At 40.8% G+C, this 25482-nt stretch overlaps 5 protein-coding genes across 11 annotated transcripts; 3 read left to right on the forward strand and 2 right to left on the reverse strand.

The window, feature by feature from the left end:
* Positions 1–1879: 1879 nt before the first annotated feature.
* h6pd (hexose-6-phosphate dehydrogenase (glucose 1-dehydrogenase)) lies at positions 1880–13014 on the forward strand. 3 transcript variants are annotated; one of them, XM_084543143.1, is made up of 5 exons: positions 1880–2183; positions 7908–8573; positions 8661–8778; positions 9355–9624; positions 9728–13014. In XM_084543143.1, exons 2-5 carry the CDS (start codon positions 7932–7934, stop codon positions 11065–11067), a joined length of 2370 nt encoding a protein of 789 aa, XP_084399269.1. In that variant the 5' UTR covers positions 1880–2183; positions 7908–7931; the 3' UTR covers positions 11068–13014. The 3 variants fall into 3 exon arrangements, with proteins under 3 accessions (XP_084399269.1, XP_084399270.1, XP_084399268.1); XM_084543144.1 differs by lacking the exon at positions 1880–2183 and adding an exon at positions 7306–7318; XM_084543142.1 differs by lacking the exon at positions 1880–2183 and having other exon boundaries at positions 7522–8573.
* On the reverse strand, positions 12951–13770 carry LOC311487046 (uncharacterized protein; the record flags this gene model as incomplete). Its single annotated transcript, XM_084543145.1, has 5 exons — positions 12951–13067; positions 13146–13212; positions 13286–13416; positions 13492–13571; positions 13667–13770. The coding sequence occupies 5 exons, from the start codon at positions 13768–13770 to the stop codon at positions 12988–12990; spliced, it is 462 nt and encodes a 153-aa protein (XP_084399271.1). The 3' UTR covers positions 12951–12987.
* Positions 13771–14277: 507 nt separating this feature from the next.
* rbp7b (retinol binding protein 7b, cellular) lies at positions 14278–15209 on the forward strand (the record flags this gene model as incomplete). The annotated part of the gene is made up of 4 exons (XM_084543146.1): positions 14278–14376; positions 14589–14767; positions 14863–14964; positions 15156–15209. Exons 1-4 carry the CDS (start codon positions 14304–14306, stop codon positions 15207–15209), a joined length of 408 nt encoding a protein of 135 aa, XP_084399272.1. The 5' UTR covers positions 14278–14303.
* An 874-nt stretch (positions 15210–16083) lies between these two features.
* cenps (centromere protein S) lies at positions 16084–20302 on the forward strand. Its single transcript, XM_084543020.1, has 5 exons — positions 16084–16354; positions 16586–16709; positions 18251–18284; positions 19919–19985; positions 20163–20302. Exons 1-5 carry the CDS (start codon positions 16325–16327, stop codon positions 20268–20270), a joined length of 363 nt encoding a protein of 120 aa, XP_084399146.1. The 5' UTR covers positions 16084–16324; the 3' UTR covers positions 20271–20302.
* On the reverse strand, positions 20133–25014 carry tardbpb (TAR DNA binding protein b). Of its 5 annotated transcripts, XR_014699013.1 has the most exons (6): positions 24102–25014; positions 23409–23599; positions 23156–23305; positions 22884–23054; positions 21730–22798; positions 20133–21073 (listed from the first exon to the last, which is right to left on the reverse strand). XR_014699013.1 is itself a non-coding variant. In XM_084543014.1 (5 exons), exons 1-5 carry the CDS (start codon positions 24340–24342, stop codon positions 22307–22309), a joined length of 1245 nt encoding a protein of 414 aa, XP_084399140.1. In that variant the 5' UTR covers positions 24343–25014; the 3' UTR covers positions 20133–22306. The 5 variants fall into 5 exon arrangements, 4 of the variants coding, with proteins under 4 accessions (XP_084399140.1, XP_084399141.1, XP_084399142.1 ...); XM_084543014.1 differs by having other exon boundaries at positions 20133–22798; XM_084543015.1 differs by having other exon boundaries at positions 20133–22798; positions 23165–23305; positions 24102–24949.
* Positions 25015–25482: the final 468 nt, after the last annotated feature.

A 25482-nucleotide genomic window follows, 5' to 3' on the forward strand; every position in this document is an offset into this window, starting at 1 on the left:
CCCTAAAACGACTAGGGGCAACAACGAGTCATTTAAAAATGAGCCTTTGTTCATTACTCAGTATTATGTTCTCTTATTAGTATGTAACGGGTTGTGTATTCAAATTTACCCCAGACTGAGGTCACCATAATCCCCCTCGTCTGGCAAGTAGGAGTGTGGGGGTTGTCGAGAGCGTGACTGAAAGTGAAATCTACTTTGGTAAAGACCTGTGTTAAATGTAATGGATTCTGGCAAAGGGGCCTAATAAAGATGACAGCACACATTCATATGCATTCGTCTGTGTGCTCAGCTTGACAAAGTCTGCCCTGCAGGCTTAACAAAGGGGAGGAAGGAAGCCAGGGGCTGTGGCGAATGCCTGGGGGTGTGGGGTGACAACACACACACACACACTCACACAGTGGCCCTCCAGCTTGCGTCCTGCGGTCTCTCAAGTCCGAAGTTATGGCAGTGACAGCTGGGCTAGCACACTCTGCATGGGCCTATTCTCTCTTTAGCAGCCCTCCACGAACACACACACACTCAGTCTGCGACACACACACAAACACAGGATGCTCCATCCTGTTTACTGTTTACATTTCACAGTGGCCGACCAACCTGGGAGGGCTCTAAAGTGTGATTACAGGCATTACAGCTGTTTGTAAGGTAGCAGTGAGGACGGTGACGGTGTGTGTGTGTCTCCTAGAGTTGCTATAATTGTAGGTGTTCCAATTACCATTTATCTTTTCTAAACACTTACCTATTTACAGCTAAAAATGCTTAAAGGATATCTCACCCATATTGGCATTAAAGCAGAGACACAAAGTTTAGATTTCTACTGAAGGGCCCTGTGGCGAGATAGTATCATGTTGTGCTGCCGAAAAACCTCCGCGAAAAAAATCCAAACGTGCCTGTGTGCGTGTTATGTGCCTTACGTGAGACTGCTGAGTCTAGGGCCTCGTAACGACCACATCTGTTCAGAGGAGTGAAAGGCAGGACCAAAAAGGACGACTGGCAGTGTGGTCCACAACAATCAGATCACTATTTGGCCAAAAGGACACCTGCTTTGTTTGAGGTAGGCCTGGATTCAGAGGCCGATGACACGAGACAGCTGAACAATGCAGAGCAAACACAAGTAAATGTTTGTCCTCTTCAAGTCAGCCATTTGTATTATTTTGATATATTTTTTTCCTGTTTTTCAAGTTGCTGTCGCAGGGACGCTATTGTTTTTCTGAAACGTTTAGAGCCGCTGGCATTTGTTGCTGTCGACGTGGGGAGCTGTCACTAGTGGAAAGCGGCTGTTCCACTCAGACACCAACAGGGGTCCCTCTTGTTAAGACAATACATTAAAGAGTACAGCTGCCCCCCAGTGAAAGTCAACCATCAAGCACAAAATACATGTGATGAAATGGTCACAGCTTTTGGTTGACGATTAACTCAGCAGTTTGTAAAAAAAAATGTGTCTGTATCTAAGACGATCTGTCAGTACAAAACACTGTTTGTGATGTTTAATAATCAGAATTTAACAAAATGACACCTTTCATTTAAATGAAGACGTTTGATTTAATTTCTTGTTATATTAAATAGTCTTTCAAACTCTGCTGACAAGTACAAAGAATATAAATGAAGTGATTAGGAGACTATTTATGTAGGTTTTGGTGTACATCCCCAGCAGTGCATGATAAAAAACACTAAACATGTCAAACATATCTAAAAATAGAGAAAGAAAGTAAGACTGTGTGTCTTTTTAGACACTTTGTCTTGTTTGGAACAACTAATTAACTAACTAACAGTTTATAACTTAACTCACAGATGCATGTCTGTATTTAGTGAATGACAATCTGAATAAATTCATTAATTTTAAATCATAAATCTTTAGATGATTCGTGTTGTTGTGACCCTGACCTTGAGTCAAGTCTGGGCATTTTTCATCCTTCAATGTCATTTGGTAAAACGACCTTATTTTACGAGTAACTTATAAAGTAATTACTTTAGTGTTTCTGAATCTATTTCGGAAAGACTTTAAGACACCTCGTGGTATCTTAAACCTTATATCACTATATTTTATAACCGCGTCATCCAAAATGAAAGAAAAGCACATCTGAGTCTTAAATAAATTCACAACATCCACCGCGTGGAGTGAGCGGATCGGTGTCACGTGACTGATACAGGAAGCGTGTTTTGATGGTGTATGCACTACGGGACAGGTTCGTACGCAAATGAACTCCTTTACCTAGTTTGGTTGTCGTCTTTAAGTGGTTATATTTGTAGTTTTGTTTTGCTTTTTTGCTTTTTTTTTACTTGTTTTTGGCGACATTGTAATTGCGCGTTTAGTGAGAGGGCTGTAGAGGAGTGTGTGTTTGTAGCGGAAGTGAAGTTTGACAGCTAGCAGGTGGAATAGTTGGTTAAACGTGTCGCCCACATCTCATCTGTCAGAGTGTTTGTTTTGTGTTTTATACCAGAAGCAAACGAGTCACAGAAAGGGACCGGCTTTGTTACGGAATGTCAGTTAATCTGTGATTTTTGGACCAAATCCTCTGTAAATATGTGTTGCCACCGCTAACGTTTCATTTTCTATGAAGCAACAGCTGTTAGTTTAACTCAACTAAAACCCGGATGTCGGCGATAATGATGTATTGTAATCTGTGTTTTCTTTTTTTTTATTTAACCGTTTTGATCGATCGAGAAATAATCCCTCAGATTTACTTTTGTGATGTTTTTTAATCTGGCTGGCGATAATGGAGTTGACTACAGCAGCAGGGAGACAACTTTTTAAGGGTGTGTACACAATTTAGCTCAACACGTGTGCAGCAAAGAAAACTAAAAACAGCGACATTTTGATCCGGAAGCAAAGTCTGAATGCTGCAATAAATAATAATAATAATAATAATAATAATGATAATAAAAAATAAACTCAGGACCTGACTAGATCAAGCAACCGAACTACTGTAGTTTGTGTAATAGTTGGGATGTTTCCGTTGATCATTGATAATTATGTTTTTACAAGGAGCACCATACTAATACAGGGTAAGACCTTGCTTTATCCTCAGAACAACCTTAATTCTTGATGGCATTGATTCCACCCTGTTGTTATGATTGCATCACATAGTTTTGCAGACGCTGAACGTATTGTGGCTGTCGTGCAAATAGTACCCGTCCCTCCTGCAGTAAAGCGCCCACCCCCCACAACATGATGCTGCCACCCCCATACTTCAATGGCCATGTTTACGTGGGCTCATGTGTTCACTAATAATTGGACTAATGGCCCAATCGGAACAAAACACAAAGGTGTTGTGTAACCACCTCAGCTGGAACAGAATGTCCCGACTGGAAGGAATTTTCTGCCAGTTTGAGAACGGTGGTGTAACCCGTTGATAATCCGTTGAATAGTAAAATAAAATCGTCTAATAACCACGTAAGCGCTTGCTTTGATAGTTTCTCTCTGCGTGGAATTATTACATTCTTTCTGCCCCATGGTGGGGTAAACATCAGGTGACGCGTTTATGGGAATGACACAAACATGGCAAAACAAAAAGTGAACACATGGGTCCTTCTTGGACATATTTTTCTATTGAACAAATTCAGTGTTTTTAATAAAGTTGAAAAAAACACCACTTTGTGCATGTTAAAAAAAAAAGTCTGGGGCATGTGAACACATATGTCTGATCAGGTCATTTTAGGCAGCACCCATGTAAGGAGTCATGTGGTAAGTTATTATTGGAATGATTTCAGTCGCTGTTGAAGAAAGATCAGCTGTGGCTTTCAAACTAGGATTGATTGAGATTACAAGGCAAGTCCTGCCACATTTTGCAGATAATACTATTAATAATAATAGATTAAATCATTTTCGCATAAAATATCTATCTATCTATCTATCTATCTATCTACTACTAATCAAGTATAGATGGCAGAATATAGTAAAGAACACCTTATAATTTGGGAAAAGTTCAAGTTTAAACTGTACCTTTGTCGTCTTGTTGCACTTTTCGTCATTTGACTACATCACTCTGTGTGCTGTCTTGATGCGGCGACTTACTGTAGTGCTGTGAATGTCGTGCTGATTTGTGTTGTTGTGAATGATGTTGATTACTGCCGTTTCAGTTTTGTTGCACTTACGGTATGGGTGCTGGAGTAGTGTATACACTGCCTGGCCAAAAAAAGAGTCACCATCTGGATTTAATTAAGCAAATAGGTACGAGCCTCCTATTGGATAATTATTGCATGGGTGATTATCTTTCAGCTGGCAACAAGTTATTTAACCCCAACTGATGCAATGAGTAGCTTCTCATTTCTTAAACAATCATGTCGAATGACACATCCCGTGGTTGTGGAAAATATGTTAGTTGTCTGTTTGAGAAGCGTCAAATCATTGGCATGCATCAAGTAGAGAAAACATCTAAGGAGATTGCAGAAACTACTAAAACTGGGTTAAGAACTGTCCAACACATTATTAAAAACTGGAGGGATAGTGGGGAGCCAACGTCTTCAGCAATCACGTAAACATTTGGTGAAATAAAAACAAATAAAAACAACTGTAGAACTCGGCTATGTTTAATGGTGAAAGTAAGAGCATTTCTACACGTACAGTGCAAAGGGAACTCAAGGGATTGGGACTGAACAGCTGTGTAGCCTTAAGAAAACCACTAATCAGTGAGGCTAACCGAAAAAAAAAGGCTTCAGTTTGCTAGGGAGCATAAAGAATGGACTCTGGAGCAATGGAAGAAGGTCATGTGGTCTGATGAGTCCAGATTTACCCTGTTCCAGAGTGATGGGGGCATCAGGGTAAGAAGAGAGGCAGATGAAGTGATGCACCCATCATGCCTAGTGTCTACTGTACAAGCCTGTAGGGGCAGTGCTATGATCTGGGGTTGCTGCAGTTGGTCAGGTCTAGGTTCAGCAACATTATGTGCCCAAAGAATGAGGTCAGCTGACTACCTGAATATACTGAATGACCAGGTTATTCCATCAATGAATTCTTTCTTCCCTGATGGCACGGGCATATTCCAGGATGACAATGCCAGGATTCATTGGGCTCAAATTGTGAAAGAGTGGTTCAGGGAGCATGAGACATAATTTTCATACATGGATTGACCACCACAGAGTCCAGACCTTAACCCCATTGAGAATCTTTGGGATGTGCTGGAGAAGGCTTTGCGCAGTGGTTGGAACACTGGATAGAAATAAATCTTGTGGCATTGCAGAAGCTTATCAAAACAATGCCACAGCGAATGCGTGCTGTAATCAAAGCTAAAGGTGGTCCAACGAAATATTAGACTGTGTGACCTTTTTTTTCGGTGGCAACGTTTTTTTTTTTTGTCCAGGCCGTGTATAAGAGGCTTCATTTACAAATCTGTGATGTATTGCAATGTAAAATGTAAACATTGCATACACCGAGGCCGTAAAAGACAGTAAGTGTACAAAGTGTTCATGTCAGATAAACTGACTACCAGTTTCAGCTGTTGCCGGCGAATGCCCGATTATTTTACTCCATTTTTTCACTTACTCATTATTCACAAGGATAAAACTAACGGTTAGATGTGGTGAACGCACAGTAAGTGAATCAATGTCAATCCCATTTTTCAATTTTTCATTGGCACTTCATTCAAGACGCATTGTATTATTCTCTTGTGAGTTATGCGGGGAAAAGATTACCACATAAATTTATCTCACAGCCATGAGCAATGTTCCTTAAAGTCATGGAGTATACACAACACTATATGTACAATGAACTGAAGGCTCATAATTCATTAGTCACAATGCAGGAGAGTCAAATGGGCTCGTCAGTTCAGTGCAGTCATGAGAAAAAACCTTTAACATCCCTGAAGTTCTGTCTGAACATTTGACCACGAGACGCGAGTAAAACCCAGCAGCACATCTCTCCAGTGCTTTCCCCATTAAAGACTTGATTGTACACGTGGGAAAATGTCCTGTGATTAAGGAGGCCTTGCTTGTCACCTGAAATCACCACTTTACGTTCTACAGACGTTCCTCTTAAGAATTTAATCACAATGAAAGTCGGCTCCTGAAGGTTCTGTGAATACGAGTCCCTCTTGTGCTCTGGAGAACAGAAGATGCCTTATTTCTCTCTGTGTATGGCAAATTCAATGGATAGTTCAGTCAATTTGAATTTTCTATGCTGATAGAATAATGAAAGCAGCCTGTGTCTGGAGATGAATCGAGGGTGGAAAATGGCAGAGCTGCAGAGGCATAAAGCCAACACCTAAAAATAGATAGTGTTTTCTTTATCGATTCATGAGATTCATTAGAGAATGGAGAACAAGATGAATCAGTTTTGAAAGAGCAACTGAAGAAAATAAATTCGGTGGAAACGTGCGTTTCCCAGCTGCCGTGTCTACGTGGAAGGGTGTTGCTCATCCTTCCCTTCTTGAACTGCGATAATGACTGCCGTAATCCAAAGTAAGGCAGACCAAAAACTCAGTTGTTGTTAAAGCCACCAGCATTCATGAGGTGGCCTTTGCTATTTGCATTGCCACTGTGTAAACATGGCTGCAGGGATTCCAGATGTTGCTCTGACTCATAAAGTCAGCCTCATTCCGTGGGTGTTCTGTTCTAGCCTCCCTCGAAGGACAGGAAAATAAAATGTTCTCTGTCATTTATCAGGTTTATATTGTCCAGGCCCTGGCTTAATTTATAAATCTAAAAAGCTATGCAGCTGCAACACGGAGCTGCACGTCTAGGATCATAAACTCTCTTTGTGTTTATAGTTGGTAGAAAGTTACATGAAAGTCATATACGGAAAAATCCCAGTACAATCGTGCCTTTATATCTGATAATGGGTTTGACGCATAATTTTGACTCACCGTGTTTTTATTATAATTCCATAATTGACTGACTGAGGGATCATTTTCCAGAGCAGCCATTTCAAAATGTGTTTGATTGTTTAGACTGCAGATCTGCGAAATTATTATAGTAATTTAATTAAGGTGCGTATTTAAGTATAGGTGCATTCTCAAAACCCCTTCATTGACTTACAAGACAATGAATAATTCAACATTCCCATACCAGCTGCACCCATTTTTTTTTTAATTTCTCCTAATTAAACTATAGTAGAGATGATATGTTTTCTTAGTAATCAATAAGAACTTTTTTACTTCAGCCTTTACATTCTTGCTCAATAAATGATTCTATTTCCTTGCAAAATCCTCTGTAAATTGCATGGGTTTTCCCATCAACAGCGCAGCTCTTGTGCTGGAAGCTCGACGCCCCCGAGCAAAGTTCAAAGTCTACACCCCAGTTTCCACTGATAACTGCACTCATGACGGAATCACTGGCTCTCAAGGGACTTTAAGAAAAGCTGGAGACAAGACAGAGACTTTGCTAAGTAAACTGTTTCATTTAATCTTTGGAGATTTCTGTAGGTTCCGGTGTATTTAAAGTTATATTGACTGTTGCTTGCATTCATAGTTTGTCGCTTTAGTTGCCTGTCTTGTCTTTCACGATCTATTAATCGCTATGAAATTGGTTAAATGGTATTTCGGATTACGGTTCTGCTAAAATAGTACATTGCATGAGAATATTGTTATATAGTGACGGTGCAGAGAAGCTTTCGTGTTTAATTTGCTTTTTTTGTCCAACGTTCAGAGTTGCCTCATCCATTAGTTGATTAAGAGAAGATAAATCAGCAAGTATTATGATAATTTATGAACTGTTTGTTACTTCATGAAGATTTACCCTGTCATTTGTAAAGCTGAACATCTTTGGGGTTTGGACACTTGGTTATAAAGTTCATACTTGTCATTTGATGGATAAAATCAATTATCAAGAGACTTATTGCAAAAAAAAAAACAATCTGCAGAAATATTGTGTTATTTTTCATGCTTGTTGCAAATCCCCTATTTAGCCTTGATATGATGTTTAAATTCCTCAGTGGTTACCTCCATTTAATGTTTATCTTTGCTGTGTTCGTGCAGGGGTGTGGACGTTGGGAGCAGAGGATGTTTTTGACTGTGTTCCTGCTTCTGGTCGCTCTCAGTGCCCAGGGAGCACGTGGCGAGGAGAAAGAGGAGAGTCAAAGACCTGGCCATGTTTCGGTGGTCATAGTCGGAGGCACAGGTGACCTGGCAAAGAAGTACTTGTGGCAGGGATTCTTCCATCTCTACGCTAACCGGGTCAGTAGTGGAAACACCTTTTCCTTCTATGGCGGAGGACTGTCGCCTGCCGACAAAGGCAGAGAGGTCCTCTCTGAGATCCTGAAGGCTGTGAAGTGCTCGAAGAATGTATCTCAGGAGCGCTGCGCTCTGGTCAAAGAGCAGTTCCTGCGTCTTTCTCAGTACCGGGAGCTGAAGACGCTTGAAGACTATCAGAACCTGGACAAGGAACTTAAGCAACAGCTTGAGGAGGAAGGAATGACAGAGGCAGGGAGGCTCTTCTATCTCTCTGTTCCGGCTTTTGCATACGCAGACATCGCCGAGAAGATAAATAACAGTTGCAGGCCAGCCAGCGAGGCCTGGCTGAGGGTGGTGCTGGAGAAACCTTTTGGACACGACTACAAGAGCGCTCAAGTGCTGGCGTCTCAGCTTGGGAGCTCTCTGAAGGATGAGGAAATGTACAGAATTGACCACTACTTGGGGAAGCAGGTGAGAAAATAAATCCGGTACGAACGTAAGAAATGAGCGTCTGCAACGAAGATGTTTTATTTTTATTTTTATTCTTTTGTGAAAAAGGTTGTGTCAAAGATACTTCCATTCAGGATAGAGAACAGAAAATCTCTGGATCCCATCTGGAACAAGCACCACATCGAAAGAGTGGAGATCGTCTTGAAAGAGACTTTGGATGTCAAAGGTGATTCATCAAGTTTTATTTCCTAAGGACTGGTGTTGGGCCTCGGTGAGGGGCTGTCATCTTACTGTTTGGGGTGTGTCCACCCTGTTGCCAGTAGTGAGTTTCCTGTTTGCAGCCTTTCAGCCGATTCAGCATGTTTAATCAGTCACAGAACAAGGACAACGTTCAAAGGGAGCACAAAAGGCTCTTCTCGTTTTACATCTTCATCTCATCTCAGCGCTAATACTTTCACAACAATATAATAATCTAGAATGAATGAACTGCAGACCAGGTGATTAGCATGATTCAGGAGAGGCCAGCTCCGTGTGATATATGTTGCTCTTGTGGTTTCCTCTTTTGAGCTAGGAATACAGACTACTTTCACCAGCTGATATTCAGAGTCATTTCTTTTCACACAAGTGCACAGGATATGTGTCAGCTGAACCTTGACTGTAGTCTTTGTAGTGTGACTAAAGTGCAACTAGGTCCAGGGCCTTTGTTGCCTGCAGTTATTTGATGTCTGTGTGGTTTGATGTCTCCATACCTTAAGACCGAATGATATGATCGTGCTGTGTGTTTGTCATTTTATCCTCAAAGGTCGTATTGCTTTCTATGACCAGTACGGGGTGATCAGAGACGTGCTTCAGAACCACCTGACTGAGGTGATGACGCTGCTGACCATGAAGCTTCCCGTGAATGTGAGCAGCACCGAGGAGGTTCTTCGGAACAAGCTGCATATCTTCCGTTCCCTGCTGCCTTTGGGCAACAACCAAGCTGTGATCGGCCAGTACCAAGCGTACAAAGCAGAGGTTCAACAGGAGTTGAATAAGACAAAAGATCATGTTAGTCGCACACCAACATTTGCAGGTGAGCATTGAACCATTTTTTTTTTTTTTTTTATCATTCTGCTGTGTTTATTCACTCTGTGTTGACATGGATTGTAATGTGTGATTGTTTCGCTGTGTTTCAGCTGTACTTGCACACATCGATGAAGCTCAGTATGAAGGCGTGCCTCTCCTTTTGATCTCGGGCAAGATGTTAGATGAAAGAGTGGGATACGCACGCATACTTTTTAAGAATGACATCTTTTGTCTTCAGAACACCAACAGCGTTCACTGCAAGCCCAAACAGATCGTTTTCTACTTTGGCCATGGCAGCCTTCAGTATCCGGCAATTCTTGTGAGTAAGAATTTATTCAAGCCCACTCTAATGGACAGTGAGTGGAAGGAAGTGACCGAGCATAAAGATGTTAGTGTTTTAGGTTTGCCTATTTCAGACTACTACGTTCAAACTCCAACGGAGCAGAGGGAGGCGTATGCGGAGCTTATCTCCCACATCTTTGCAGGATGTAAGAATAGCTTTGTTAGTACTGAAAACCTCTTGGCTTCCTGGGGCTTATGGACACCACTGCTCACTAGCTTAGCCAGCTCCTTTCCCCGCATCTACCCCGGCGGCGCTGACAATGGAGACATGCTGGACGTCCGTCTGAAAGGGAACGATATCAGCTTCACCAGCGAAGCCGTGATAATCAGCCCCGATCAGAGGGGGTCGGCAAATGATTTCCAAGTGATGCAGGGCAAGTTCCGTGGTGCTGAGATGGTGTCCGCCTGGGCTGAGGAGCTAGTCGAGAAGCTAGCTGAAGATATGCAGGAAGCAGCGGAGGCGGCGGTGCGTGAGGGCGGTGTTTTCCACCTGGCCCTCTCCGGTGGCTCCACTCCTCTCGCTCTGTTCCAGAGGCTGGTCCGCCACCACTTCTCCTTCCCGTGGAGTGACACCCATGTGTGGATGGTGGACGAGCGCTGCGTGCCCATGACTGAACTGGAGTCAAACTTCCACAGCTTGCACGACTACCTACTGCAGCACCTGAGGGTGCCCTATTTCAACATCCACCCCATGCCAGTGCAGCTCAACCAGCGTCTATGTGTGGAAGAGGATGGAGGAGCGCTGCTGTATGAGAAAGAGCTCAGCAAACTAGTCAACGGCTCCAGCTTCCACTTTGTGCTTTTGGGTGTCGGCTATGATGGGCACACAGCTTCTCTGTTCCCTGGTGGTAAAGTGGACGAGCATGGGGAGAGTCTGGTGGCCTTGACCGAGAGCCCCATCAAGCCCCACCAGCGCATGACCCTCACTTTGAATGCCATTAACCGAGCCCAGAGGGTCGCGCTTTTGGTGATGGGGAAAGGCAAACACGAGCTGATCACCCAGCTCAGCCGAGTGAAGGACAACACAGACAAATACCCTGTTACTTGGGTAAACCCTGACAACGGTAGACTAGTTTGGTACATAGACTATGATGCACTTTTAGGATAAACACGATTTATGCCTAATGGTCAATCAGATAAATTTATTGGGAGCAGCTTTAATTGGACAGATAGTTGGCGAAAAAGAATGTATGAGCCAGCATTTAAAGGACCAGGGGATTCACACGTTTTAGCTTATTAACTATAAATGACATATATTGATCTTTACTGCTGCATTTTTGAAATTGTGCCATTGAGTTTCTGATTCATTTCCTACCGGCCATTTGTTTGAGTTCATAAGAAGACTGAATGACTTGTTCAAAACCAAGAAATCCATATCATATATACATGTGCTTGTGGGTAAAAGGACATTAAGATGTTTGTGGTTTCTTACATTATAAAGAACTGGTGTTCAGCCAACCACCAAGGCTTGACTAACGGATGTTGAGTTTTCCAGGAAATTCATCCACGAGTACTACGAGTAAGAGTTACAGCTCTACTACAAAGAGATAACAACCCAAACTTAAAAGTTAGGCTCATGCTAAAAGCTAAAAGAAATGGCAGGGATATTTAGTGTGTGCATTTTGTAGTCGGTCGGTTAAAACAGCTGTTCTGGTCCTTTTTATTGAAATTTAACCTCCTTATTTCAATATTTGCGTGTGGAATGGATATGCAGACTTTGTGAGACGAGCAAAAATCTAGACAAACATTTGAAGTACTGTACACACGACAGCGGTTTACAGAGTACAGGATATGCACCAATGATACGCTTGCTGGAGACCAGTACGATTACAATTAACTATTATCCAGAGTGTCTGTGTGTGTGTGTGTGTGTGTGTATGTGTGTGTCTCATCAGATCTCAGGTGAACTTACAGATATAAAGTTTACTGTGAAATCCACATTTCTTGAGTGTACATTATCTACTGTTACGTGCCAACGAACCAGTTAGGGCCCACAAACAATATATTTTATTTTCAAGTAAAATAAATGCATACATTCGTGACATGTTGGTGCTTCTCTAATAATAAATAATAAAAAGGCACATTCCTGACACATGTTGACATTCCTCCGAGAATATTCAATGCATGCAATCTGCAGGTGCTTTTTAAACAATATTTCAGTTCACTTTACATCATAAGTTTATTTTTAATAAATGCTGGAGTCTACTGAGTTTCAGTAGCAATGTTTTTATTGTGCCTGACGAAAAGATTTCCCATGCATCCTCATCTCTTCATTAACAACCTCATCAGTTAGGAATATGTAGAAAGAGACTGGAATCATATTATTTCCCTTTATTTTCCCAAGTGGGACCATTCACCCATCACACCAGCAACACATGCAGACTTTCTGTTCTAGGCCACGGGAATATAAAATTATTTCTCATACATGACTGCATTTTGAAGTGTTTTTCTCTCAATACTTTTATTATTGTCCTGTATTACAGTTGAAACATTTGTGAGTTGATTCACATATCAAAGATTTAAAAGCTTTTTTTGTTTTTTTGTTTTTTTTTATTTTACACATAAACCATTCTTCCAGTTGTCTGTTTGCCAAGTATATTTAGATGGTGTGGATAACTTATGGTTTGGTTTGGAGGTGTTTTTTATTTGTTTTATTTTTTTTGGAACACCATCTTCTTTTTAATTTTCCTCCAAGAATCTGTTAAAATTTCCAATGAGATAAATGTCTCTTTCTCTGCCGTATGCAAATGTCACATCTGTATTATGCAAGCTGCAGTATATTACATGAAACGAATGCAACCCTCCAACAAATAAAAAACACTTCTAACAGTCCAGACATCTGCTTTTCTGAAGTGAGCATTAAAACGTGATATGGATTAAGTCACTTGCCCTTTCTCTTTTTTTTCTTTCTTTTTTTTTATCATTCCTCTCCTCATGGTTTAAAGTTACCAGCTGCTGGCGGCATGGAAACCTCATGAATCTTTAATATGTGCGGTATCGTATGTCGGCGTGGGACAGCTGGGCCGTTTTATCGCTCATTGTTCCTGCGTGGGTGCGTCTCGGGCCGCCTGCTCGTCAACCAGAATCCTGCTCTCACCATGAAGAAACCTGAACGGACACGAGCAGGTGTTAGTTCTTTGAAGGGTTCCTGAATGAATGGTCCGGTTTGTGCTGGATGCCGTTCACCTGTGCTGAGACAAGAGGCCGCTGTTAGAGTCAGGGACATGTAGTACAGCTCCGGGGTGGTTTTGGCCTGTGAATATACATAGAAATCATCTTTAGGCTGCACTTGACTTTGCAGAACTCCCTGATATTATTTTTCTTACACATGCTGCTGCTGTGAGAGTCAGGATGGTCGTACATAGTCCTTGTCCACACGACAGCAGCCCAAACACGTGATACGCTGCCCACAAGCTCTGAGGAACTGGATCTATCAATGTGAATATCACTGAAAAACCTTGGACGAGAGGTTCATGTTAATTTTCCTTTTATTTCCTTGTTGGTTTTTCGAAATTGATCTGATGGTACGTACCTGCAGCTACGAAGGACAGGGCGATGGACGCTGACAGGTTGTTCAGAAGAGGCTGTCTGCAGTATCTTGAGGACTTGGGCCTTTAATCAAAACACCATTGTTAGTGCAATGTTCCCTTTTGTTCAAGTAACCCATGATCTATATGGCTCGCTGCCATCGCCTGCGTCCTAGTTACCTTCCCATGACGTAGAACTGAGGGACCAGAAGCACTGCTGTGAACACCGCATTCACTATCTGACTGTTGTTGGAAGAAAAAAATAAACGTAAAAAGTCATACATTAATAATTCCAATAATTCTACCCACAGCACTACTTACAACTTTAACCTTTGATTCCTCGGGATCCATCTGCTGCTGTGGTAGGCCATGAAGATCAGCATGTAAAGAAACATGGGTGCTACACATGCAGGGGCAGACATGCACTGTAACATTAATGGTTGGTTGTGCTCTGCGGACGAAGCTCTCACCGTTAACAGGAGGGAGGATTATATTTCACTCAGGCTGTGCAGGCAGAGAGTGGCTGCTTGTCGGATTCCTTTAAAGTGATTTTATGTTTTTGGTCAAAGCTTCCTTTAGCAGGGCCAGAGCAGTGTCAAAAAAATGCCCTGTCCTCTAATGAGGATAGGAAGAGGATAAGTTTCCACAAATTATGTAAAAAGTCCCGCTCCACCCTCCTCTCTTGAATGTGTCGAAAATAACTGGAGCATCACCCCTGGCCCACATTGACACACAATAAAACATCCCTCCCGTTAAGTCAGTTCACCACTGATGCTCAGGTCGTCGAGTCTTCCAGGGAGTCAGACAAACATCCGAAATGCCAGTCAACTACACCGGGACATGGGACATTGTCAGCAATGTCAATTTTGAGAAATACATGGTCGCACTGGGTGAGTTTAAATGTTCACTTATAATACAAGGAAATCTTTGTTGTCTCAGCACCGTCTATATAAAAATGGTGAGCACCGTGACTCATCATCAGCATGCATTTCCTTTTGTCAATGGCCCGCAGGGTGTCATATGTCTGGTGAAAGCAAATGTTCATCTGGTTTCTGATCTGAACATGATGGACTCATCCTACTCCTCTCATTTTGACAAGCAGGCATTGATTTTGCAACGCGGAAGATTGCCTCGGTGCTGAAGCCCCAGAAAGTGATTAAGCAAGATGGAGACTGTTTCACAATCCAGACCTTCACTACTTTCAGAAATTATGACCTTTCCTTCAAAGTAGGAGAAGAGTTCGAGGAGGTGACGAAAGGAATGGACAACCGGTTGTGCAAGGTAAAAACTAGACTAACATTTTAATTTTCAAGTTAATCCATGAATCCCGTGTTGTTGTGATCACTATATTTTGTTTGATTTTTGTTCTCTAACAGACTGTGATCAACTGGGAAAATGATAAGCTGGTGTGTGTTCAGAAAGGAGAAAAGAGGAACCGAGGCTGGACTCACTGGATTCAGGGAGATGAGCTTCATCTGGTATGACAGATTTTACTCTGGTGAATAAGAATGAGAGTGTTTGTCATCAACAATTTGTGCATTTCAGAAGCATTTTGTGGAATCATACAATACTGTCATTGCAATTAGACAATCAGTACAGAGGAAATATTGCTTCCGCTGACACAATAATTTAATCAAATATGCATTCTCTGTAATATCTCTCTTTACAGGAACTTACTTGTGAAGATCAAGTCTGCAAGCAAATTTATAAAAGAACTCTGTAATGTTTCCTTTTAAAAACATTTCAGACTTTGTACTGTTTCCATAAAACGAGTTAAGCTACATAATGTAGCTGCCGTACTGAATAAAAAGCAGATCATTTGAATATTTGTTTGTCTGTTTGTTTTACTAGCCAGCGTACAGACACAAGATATCGCTTCCCATAATTTCAAAGCATTTTACACCATTTCCTTTGAGAAATGATAAAATAAAATATTAATGTGCCTACAATTATGCATTTGATCATATAATTTAATAACTTTTATAGGAATACTATAAAAGATTGCAAATAAGGAAATATGGTTTTGGTGGCCATCAACATGATGTTTTCCCTTTGATGTTATTACATATTAAAACAAAAAATAAAATAAAAATAACAGTGTTGCTTCTTGTAAAATCTTATAAGGGTTAGGGGTCCCAGTTTTTAATTTTGGTATCAAAGAAATGGCAATTACTTGATTAAAATGGACTGCAACAATTTCATTATAAAAGACAATTAATACTATTTAATTGTTAAAAAAAAAATAGAAAAGCAAAAAGGAAGGGATACAAATAAACAGTGCTGTCTGTTAAATGTGATGCAGTTCTAATTGTTTAAAAACTGCAGTACCCCATCCGGACCACAAGATGATGCTATGAATCTTATCAATTAAAAATATCGAAAATAATTCACTAATTGAACATATGGGGCGTAAGGAAGTGTGAAGACGTGGCGACTGTGTGGATGGTAGAGGAGTTATAGTTGACTTCCTGGTAACCATAATAGACGTTTTCTGAGTGAGACCAGAAGGGGGCAGTAATGTGACATCCGGGATGGTGACTACCGCAAAACCTCGAAGAAGAAGAACAACAACAGGAAAAAGGAAGAAGAAGAAGAATTGTGCCGCGAGTTTTGTTTTTTCAGTCAACTGTTACCAAAACATAGACAGCATTCACTAAACTGTTACCTTTAAGTATATCGCGTAAAATATATATATTTTTACAACCAGTGTCTTGTTTTGACTGTCATATTTTTATTTTGTGTTTTTTTTGTTCCTAATTCGTTACTTTAGAGCAGGTGTCGATGTAAATCTCGTTGTTTTCAGGTGGCAGTTTAGCAAATTTTTTTTTTAAAAAGAAAATGTCGGCTGATACAGACGAAACTCGTCAGGTAAGAACATAATTTTTAACTTATGTGACTGCCGGCCACACTTGGCTGACGTTATCTAAACTAACGTCAACTACATCTAAGCTAATATTAACCTCAGGGAAGTAGCTTGCTAGGCTAACATGACCGTTGCCAGTGGTCCAACCGTATGGCTTTAACAGACTTTACATTATATGACATTGCATAGCATCATCTCAGTGACTTCTAATCTTTATTTATTCGTTTTAATTTTAGAGGTTAAAGGCAGCCGTGCATTATACAGTGAGTCGTATTTGTCAGAAGACCGGAGAAGACCACCGGAGAGAGTTCAGCCGACAAGTTATAGCAGCGATAGCCGAGACGACGTTCAGACAATGTGGTGAGTGTCAACAAGAAATAAGCATTCACCTTCAAAAACAGCACATGGATATTATATAAAACACACAGGCATGCAGGAAACTCTCTTACTGCGTTTTAAAATATCAACAAATGGCTAAATTTACACAACCTACCAGCAGATCTGGATAAATAACTGTAGTCCTGTAATAGCTATGTAAACCATACACTATGGGAGTGTTGGCAACCTTTTCACAGTCGTCCACCAACATGTTACAGAAGTTCATCTCAAATCCAGGATGCTCGAATAAAACAGACATTTCAGAAATCAAATCATTTTACTGTTACACAAACAAATACAGATTTTCTGGTACCCATGGTCTTTGCGAGTCATCTCCCATTTTCTCTAATAATTTGTTCTCAGCACACCGATGAAGGAAAAATTACACAGGACAGTAAATGACACAAAAAAATAAATATTTATATCACTATTATTATTGAAGTGCTGTTCTGTGTTATTATTTTCTCTGCATGATCGGCACTAAAAACCAAGCATGTCTCCCACGTTCAGTTTGAAAGTACTTCATCAGATTATATTTCAGAATGTTTTTCCAATTTAAAATGCATACAATGAAGTGATTAGTGATTCTGGTAATGTACTATATAAAACATATGTATACATGAATTTATACACAGAAAGATATAAGTAGATATACAGCAATTTTACACAACAATAATCTGCAATCATGACACATTCGAGCATCTAGCATACCCTTATTACCACATATAACATACTCTAGTGCCCAATCAGTTTTTCAAAGACTTTCTCTTTTATAAAGTTGACTTGAAAACCGAAATTACATGGAAATCTTCAGCTAAAGTTTAATTTGCCTTGCCCTGTTGATTGAAAATGTAGCAGATACCCGTTGTACAGCTACATCTGTGCTATATTTCAACATGTAGTAAATGCACTGTTACCAATCACATCATGAGAAAGTATTCATAGATCAGTGTGTTATGGTCACACGTCTTTATTTGCAGCCTTTATTTAAATGCGTTCTAAATGTTTCAGTACAAAAGGTTATAGCGTCAATAATACAAACATTGTATAGAGTTCAAAATGAGAACGAAGCCACTATGTGGATTTCAATGCGAGGACTGAGATTGCAGTCCTTACACTGACTGATCATGAAAGCCGTAAGGTTCATTGTAAGAAAGGAGAAAAAAAAAAAAAAAAAGCTGCAGGTTAAGTACACACAAAGCAGACCAGACCCAGAGTTGAAGAGATCTGTTTGTGGAACAGGAAGACCAGTTTCCCTCACCTCCGGGTAATCCACATTCTGGAATACACCTATGACATAGTTTGACGTCAAAACTTTGATAAGTTATCCGGTTTAGTTCACGTGTACTGCTGTTGTGCAAAAAGTTTAGAAAAATACCTGTGGCTGTAAACAGCGGAAATTATTCTGAGCCCTCGCCCGCAGGCGTATTAAACATGGGCAGCAATATCCAGTATAATGCAGTTTTGTAATTGTATAAGCTCAACATCCCACTGTTGGCTTTAACACTTTTTCTTTTATCCAGATATATTTGCCAAGGATCTGGAGGCCTTTGCAAGGTGAGCATGTTTATTTTTGTTGTGACATTACTGAGTTGGTTAAGGCAGTGGTTCTCAAAGTGGGGGCCCTCCAGGGGGCGCTAGGGGGGCCTCAGACAATTGAATCAGAATCAGAATTGGAGGGAAGATAAGAAAAAAATAAAATTAATTATTTTTAATCATTATTGTAAAATATAATCAAATTATTTTTTTAAAATCATTGTCATAATATAATAAAATAATACAATAATATTATAATAATTTTGATATATCTAAATGTTATTTGCCATGCTCATCTTTCTGATTCCCTGCTAGTCAAAACATCGTTCATGACCTCATAATCTGTGTAGACCTGCCAGTTTGCGCCATTTATCAAGCTGCTTTGCTCCTCAAGCTAGCGTGTAGCTAGTGCAAAATGGACATGGACCAACAGTCCTGCTGTGGAGGACACTGCTGCAAAAAAACCTAAGAGCTCCTGGCCAACTAAAATCAGAAAATATGCTAAACAAATGTAATAGTTATTGAATAGTGAATAAAAGTAAGAAAAAAAAATCTAAAAGTTGTTGTTTCTTTGTAGCATTGTCTGTGGGTTTGCAAAGGGGGTCCTCGGCCAGAAGCTACTGCTGTTTGTGGGGCCTTAGCATGGAAAAGTTTCGGAACCCCTGGGTTAAAGGAATACTCCGGAATTTTGGACATAGGGCCTCATTTACAACTGAGCCGGTGTGATATAGGTCGGTGGAGACCGTTTTCAGCACATTGGCATTGGAATAGCACACTGAAGCACCATGTTTATAACCTATTTTTTACTGTCTATGTTTATAACGCGGCTACTACTAGCTGTCACGACTGTAGGGCGCTTCTGTTTTCGTTTTGACGCACTACTACTAACACGCAAAGTAAAATTCCGCTGCTGCTGAGAAACTAGTCCCTCAAAATGTTTTATCATTGAACATGCAAGGTTGGTTTAATTTCTAAAATGATTCTACCAACACTGACATGTACATCGATAGTCCGACGTTATAATACATTTGTCTCGGGTGTTCTGCGGAGCAGTTATAGCTGTTTTTAGTGACAGGCTGGATGTTACCGTTGACGCACGCTAGCTCAACACCAGTTTAGCAACAGTGATTTGTGCAAATATAAGGAATGGATCAAATGTGCTGAAAACGGTCTCCACCGACCTATATCACACCGGCTCAGTTGTAAATGAGGCCCTATGTCCAAAATTCCGGAGTATTCCTTTAAGGCTGTACTTTTTCACTTCTCTTATTATCTGATCGTGGAACTACACGATCAGGCAAAACATTATGACCACATGCCTAATACAAATATCTATCAATCTAGTGAATTTGGAGGCCAGGTCAACACCTTGTGATGTTCATGTTTTTTTTTTAGTTGTTCCGAAACTGTTTTTGTGTGTGTCTGTGTCAAGCTGCATCCTGCTGGGGATGGCTGCTGTGTGTTAACGCTATGTGGGGAGGAGGGTACATTTCTAAGTAACATCCACATGAATGCCAGGTCCAACAGTTTCCCAGCAGAACATTGTATTATCACAAGATGATGTTATTCACTTCTGTCAGTGGCCATAATGTTATGCTTCATCTGTGTATTTGGATATGTCTACATCAGATTTCAAGTTTCTAATTTGATTTCAGGCATGCTAAGCGGAGCACGGTGTCTGCAGAGGATGTAAAACTTGTAGCCCGACGCAGTACTGCATTGGTGAGTTATTGTCAGTAAGCAATGTTATGCACAGCCACTTAAGACTGCCAAGTAGGAAACAAAATCACATGCCGTTGTACCAGTTGTTTCATTGTAATAATTCAGTATACGGGATAGATACATATATTCTACAGTAGACAGCAAATGTAATGTATAATTTTTCTTTATTCATTTCAGTCAATCTACATACAAAAAAAAAGCGAAGAACTGACCCAGGAGCAGCAATTGAAAAAGAAGAGTACGGGGAAGAGGAAGAGCAAATACACTGAGGAGGACAGAGAATAAGGACAGGACACAGGCAAGCCTGCAGTGTCTCACTGTTGGCCAACATTCAAATAAACATGAAGATTGGTTCAATACATAACAATTTTAAGTGTTAAGTCTATTAGTTCTTTTATGTGAACTTCAGTTGGTCTACAGTATAAGATTCTGTTACATAATGTTCGATGTATCCCCTGTGCTAACTTATAGGAAATAACTCTTGTCTGCCCCAACATCTGTTAATATTATGTCAAGTTGCTGTGCAATTGGCACTGGTTTGACATTTGAAAGTGGTCTCGTGTGAACTGATTAACATTAAAGTGACACTTTCTGCAAAAAAAAAAAAAGTCCATAATCTTGTATGTGTAACTCAGACTACAAACTTACCTACCAAAATTCTCTTTCAAAGTTTAATATGTGTAATATGTAAAGTGTTGTTTTGCACATGGAAAACAACCCACAATGTGTAAGGCCACCTAAACAATCGCCCAAACCCAAGGCCCAGCAATGTGACATTAGTTGTCTTATCAGTACAGCAAAGTCAAATGAAATAGTTTGGTGATGCCACATTGCTGAGCCGGTTTGTTCAAAGCTGAAATAAAGAATGAACCCCCAGAAACGTCCCGCTAACCTTAAAGTAGCTGTGAATAATCAAAAGGGATGATTCACTCCAACAAGCCATCAAAAGCAGCAAAAAGACAGGTACTACCCCATGTCATGTCTGAGAAGGCCACACACTGAAAGTGTTGGAACTTCCATCTTCGTCCTTCAGAACAGACTTCAGTCAGGGTTCAAACGGAGACCTCGACCAGCAGAGCCCAAGGTCCCTAGATATGTGAATCGAATTAGATGTTTTTGATTTGACAAACTGACTCAAGTAATATCAACTAAGCATCTATTCAAATGAACTTTATTAGAGAACTCCCTTCATTTGACATGTTTTTAAACACCTCACAAACAACAAGAGCTACTGGGAACCATTGGACACACCACTCCACGTTCTCACACCATCACTCGCGTCCCCCAGAGTCTTCAGCAGGTGTCATCCACATCAGGTACACACTTACAGATCAGTTCATTAACATGAAAGCACACACCATACAGCATTCAAATCAGATAATATAAGCAATACAAATATTCAGCACAACATTCCACTACATTTTGATATTTCTGCACTTGATAGACATACTTAAAGAGTAAGGAAAAACTTGCAAAGATAAAAAAAAAATCTTGAAGTACTAATTAAAGAATGTCCATGTAAGGGGAGGCGCTCGTAGCATCTGCAGCTTCCACTCACACACTCAGAAAGCAGTCAAATTGGGCTCTTTCAACGCACAACCAGTCCGTTTCACGCGCCTCTCCGTTCGCTCACTCATCGCTTCACTCTTCGCCACAAGCCATCCTCAATCGCACTCATCAGTTCTTAAAATGTCAGTTGCGCAGTTCTTTCCATTTAAAAGTGGATAAAAGTGAAAACACCCACCGTCTCTTAGAACATGCGGAGTGAAGCCGTTCTTTGATGGCATAGCATTTACAGGTGGGAAGAGGGAGAATGATACCGATATCACCCCAAGAATGCTGCCAAAGAGGAGCTTCCTCACAGGAAAATGGAAGAGAGGTGAACTGCAGAAGAGATTTCAATGAAGGCTTTTCCATAGAACTTGACTGCAAATAAAAGTTGCACTTAAAACATTTAGGTTTCAACCAGATTCTTCCCAATGCAAGATTGCCTTTTGAGTCGATGACAAAGCCGGATAATGGCGAACCACAAACATTCATGCATTTTCAAAATGGCTATCACATTTCACAATGCATGCATTAGAGAATCCAGTTGAAATGGATACAAACAAACAAGACATCAAAAATAGCACTTTAATCGGACATCCTGGTAAACAATTCACTTCAACACTTTCTAAATTAAATCTTTAGCATTTTTTTTTTTCCAAATGTACAAAACATCTTCCACAAAAGTGTTAAGTTTTCAGATACGCATTTAACACCGGAAATAAACTTCGAAAAGACTCATCTTTCTCACAATACTTACCATACGAACACTTAACTTACATACCCCACCCAGATGACTTTGACTCCATGCTGGACCCAAAACCTGAGCTAAACCCACTACCGCTGGTTGTAGAGTTTGACCCTGTTCCCCAGCCAAGACTGGCTGAGCTGGTGCCGTAATTGCTGTTTCCTGTACTGAAAGGCTGACTCTGGTCTCTACTAGAGCTTGTTCCACTGGAAGTGCTTCCTGAGGTGGAGGTCTGCTGCTGGCTAGCCAGCATACCCATCATCCCCCAACTACTCTGCAGAGCAGCCTGAGCAGCAGCCATCATGGCAGGGTTCAGACTGAAGGAACCAAAATTTGCCAGACTACTGTTGGTGCTGCTCCCTAACCCACTACGGCTGCTACCAAATGCTTGAGCTCCAAAGCCATTTCCAAACCGTGCTGTACGATCAAACTGCCTATTGCCGTGTTTGGGCTCAGCATTTGAGATGTGAACGCTGACTCCTTTGATAATAAGGTCCTCTCCACAGAGAGACTGGGCAACCTGTGAGGAAAAAGATACGAATCAGATAAACTGGGAATGGACAATATTAAAACAAAAAGCACTTTGTACACATTTAATACAATACCTGATCATCAGCAAATGTGACAAAGGCAAAAGCACGGAATGGTTTGGGGATGAAGACGTCTGTGACTTCTCCATACTGCATAAAGAACTGACGCAGGTCATCTGTGGTCATGTCTTCTGTGCAACGTCCGACGAACACCTTCCGGCTCCTTAGTGGCTCATCTGGACCTTGCTGTTGACAAAAGAGGAAAATGCACAAGTTAAAAGAGTGTTAACAATGATGTTAACTCAGTTTTGTTTCACATAATGTGTGGGGATACGCATGGACATTACCATATTCACCTTCGAGTTAGGGAGCTTGCAGTCACACCATCTTCCATCGATCATGTGGCGCTGGGAGATCACTTTTTCTTGAGACTCATACTCTGTGAACCTTACAAAGCCAAATCCTTTAGAGTTTCCGGTCTTGGCATCTCGTTTTACCTGTGAGAACAACCAAGCAGTGATGAACATCAACTGTCACAGCATGAAAACCAGTGCAAATGTGTGTTTTTTTTCTTCTTCATTAATGTTGTTGCAGTTATACCTGAACCATGATGACTTCTCCAAATGTGCTGAAGTAGTCTTTCAGGTCCTGTTCCGTTGTTTTCCAAGGAAGACCCAGTACAATCAGGTCAGACGTCTTCATATCCCCTCGCTTCATCTTCACGGCAGATGAGGCATCGGTTTCATCCATTTTTCTCTTGTTGTCTACAATTAAATCAACAGAGAGTTTACCTGCAAATCACAATACTACAGTTTTAAACACACTCAAAAACTGCAAAATATACTGACCAGTATACTTTGCAGTATAAATGGTAGTATAAAACATATTACTGGGAATTAAATAAATAAAATATGAATACACCTAGACTATTATATATAAGTAGACTGTCATACAATTGAGTTGTGATGTGTGTGTGTGTGTGCAAGACACATACTTCTATTTGTTTGACAACTCCATTTTTGTCAGTGGGCTTCTCTAAATAACAGTAACACACGTGTGATAAACTTGGCTCAATTTAACAGCACCACAAGCATTACACAAATTAAGATTCACTGCAGGACTGCTATAATAGATTTGCATTCGTTTTTGTTTTTTTTACTGGTGTACTTAATGTTTTAGACTTTTTAAATTGTGCTTGAAGCTACAACATTAATAATAAATGACAGTTCATCTGGTCACCTGTTAAAACGTACTAGGTTGCAGAATAGGTGCATGTAAAGCGGCCGTATTTACCTTTTGGATAGTTCACCACGTACACGACATTGCCCCATCCGTTTTCTGGAGCGTGTAGGACCCCTTCCACCAGACGCACTCCTCGCATGCACTGAGACACGGGACTCCTGAACCGTAGGCCGCACGCCCCTGGAAACTGAGCTGCCACGGTTGAAAGCAGGACTGTGCCGTCATCCTCCGACGGGATCTCCATGGGTTCTTCATTTTCCTCCTCCGCCACTCGAATGTACACTTCGGCCATTTCCCCCGAAAAAAAAAACTAAAACTTACTGAATCAAAACAATGCTAACGTTAGCCGTTAGCTCGCCAGTTGTCCACAACTGCGTCTAACGCTTAGCCGCTGTTGCTAACGGGACTGAATGAGTCAGGCTAGTGTGCTAGTTATGTTTGGGACAAATACCTCCCAGTTAAAGCTGTTATAACAAAAAAAAAAGGCGTGGTTTAATTTTAAATTATCTGACTGGTATGTTTCGCTCAGACTGCGTTAAGGAGCGTGCCTCGGCCTTACTGTTCCTTTGTTCGTTGGGACGGGGTTCTGTGTCGTCAACACCGGACGACGACCGCTCGACTGTAGCTCCCAAATGAAAACTGCGCACGTCCCCACTTGATAACTAACCCGACAAAACGGTTTCCTCAAAGTGATTTGCGCAGACTGAAGAAGTTACACAACTTCCACAAGGCGTGCGTCTCGTCCCACATGCAAAGTGGGAAGTGTAGCTTGGCGGAATATTTTTTTTTTTATCCACGAGGCGAAGGTTGATAGCACCATGTAAGGCCCACCAAAATGGAATAATCTGAACGAAGAAGGAACTACGTCATTGAAGCAGGCGACTTCATTTCACGGGGGTAAATATTTCTGCAATGTGTCGTTAATATAACCGGAAATTGAACAGTGCACACAAGGAATAAAGTATAATACTAACACGTGTATTTATTGTATATGTGTTTTTATATGGAGAGTAATACAGCCCGGTGAGTTGAGTGGTTGGAGATAAAAAATATTTTGCTCCCCCTATGAGAAGGTGGTTCGGTCCAGGTTTATCTTATCCACGACAACAGCTTCCGTTACGTTGGCTGTTGGAGACGGGAAGATGGCGGTTTGTACGAGCAAAACAAACTTTGAAATACGGACGTTGTTTATATTTTGAGTTGAGTTAAAAGTCAAAACGTTCAAAACGTACTCAAGGTTTATGTAATATTAATATTAATTTTATATTAATGCCATAACAATATTAAAACAACTGGCATGAGATCTGATCTTTCATTTTTAACGTTTTGTGGTTATTTTTATTTTTTATTTTTTGATTGTTAGAGGAAACTGGCATTTGTTAGATGCAAAATTATAAATTAAATTGCAAGTGAGCTGGGTCTTAGAGGTAAT

The sequence above is a fragment of the Chelon labrosus genome (genome assembly GCF_963514085.1).
Source record: "Chelon labrosus genome assembly, chromosome: 4".
NCBI lineage: Eukaryota > Metazoa > Chordata > Actinopteri > Mugiliformes > Mugilidae > Chelon > Chelon labrosus.

Excerpts from the sequence above, each read along its gene's own strand:
- h6pd (XM_084543142.1), top strand. The coding sequence starts at position 7,812 with ATGCTTGTTGCAAATCCCCTATTTAGCCTTGATATGATGTTTAAATTC. Across the intron at positions 8,574-8,660 it reads ACCACTACTTGGGGAAGCAG|GTTGTGTCAAAGATACTTCC; the intron begins GTGAGAAAATAA and ends TTTGTGAAAAAG. Across the intron at positions 8,779-9,354 it reads AGAGACTTTGGATGTCAAAG|GTCGTATTGCTTTCTATGAC; the intron begins GTGATTCATCAA and ends TTATCCTCAAAG.
- cenps (XM_084543020.1), top strand. The coding sequence starts at position 16,325 with ATGTCGGCTGATACAGACGAAACTCGTCAG. Across the intron at positions 16,710-18,250 it reads GACGACGTTCAGACAATGTG|ATATATTTGCCAAGGATCTG; the intron begins GTGAGTGTCAAC and ends TCTTTTATCCAG. Across the intron at positions 18,285-19,918 it reads GATCTGGAGGCCTTTGCAAG|GCATGCTAAGCGGAGCACGG; the intron begins GTGAGCATGTTT and ends ATTTGATTTCAG.
- tardbpb (XM_084543014.1), bottom strand. The coding sequence starts at position 24,342 with ATGGCCGAAGTGTACATTCGAGTGGCGGAGGAGGAAAATGAAGAACCC. Across the intron at positions 23,600-24,101 it reads CGTGGTGAACTATCCAAAAG|GTAAACTCTCTGTTGATTTA; the intron begins GTAAATACGGCC and ends TGTGATTTGCAG. Across the intron at positions 23,055-23,155 it reads CTAACTCGAAGGTGAATATG|CAAGGTCCAGATGAGCCACT; the intron begins GTAATGTCCATG and ends TTTTGTCAACAG.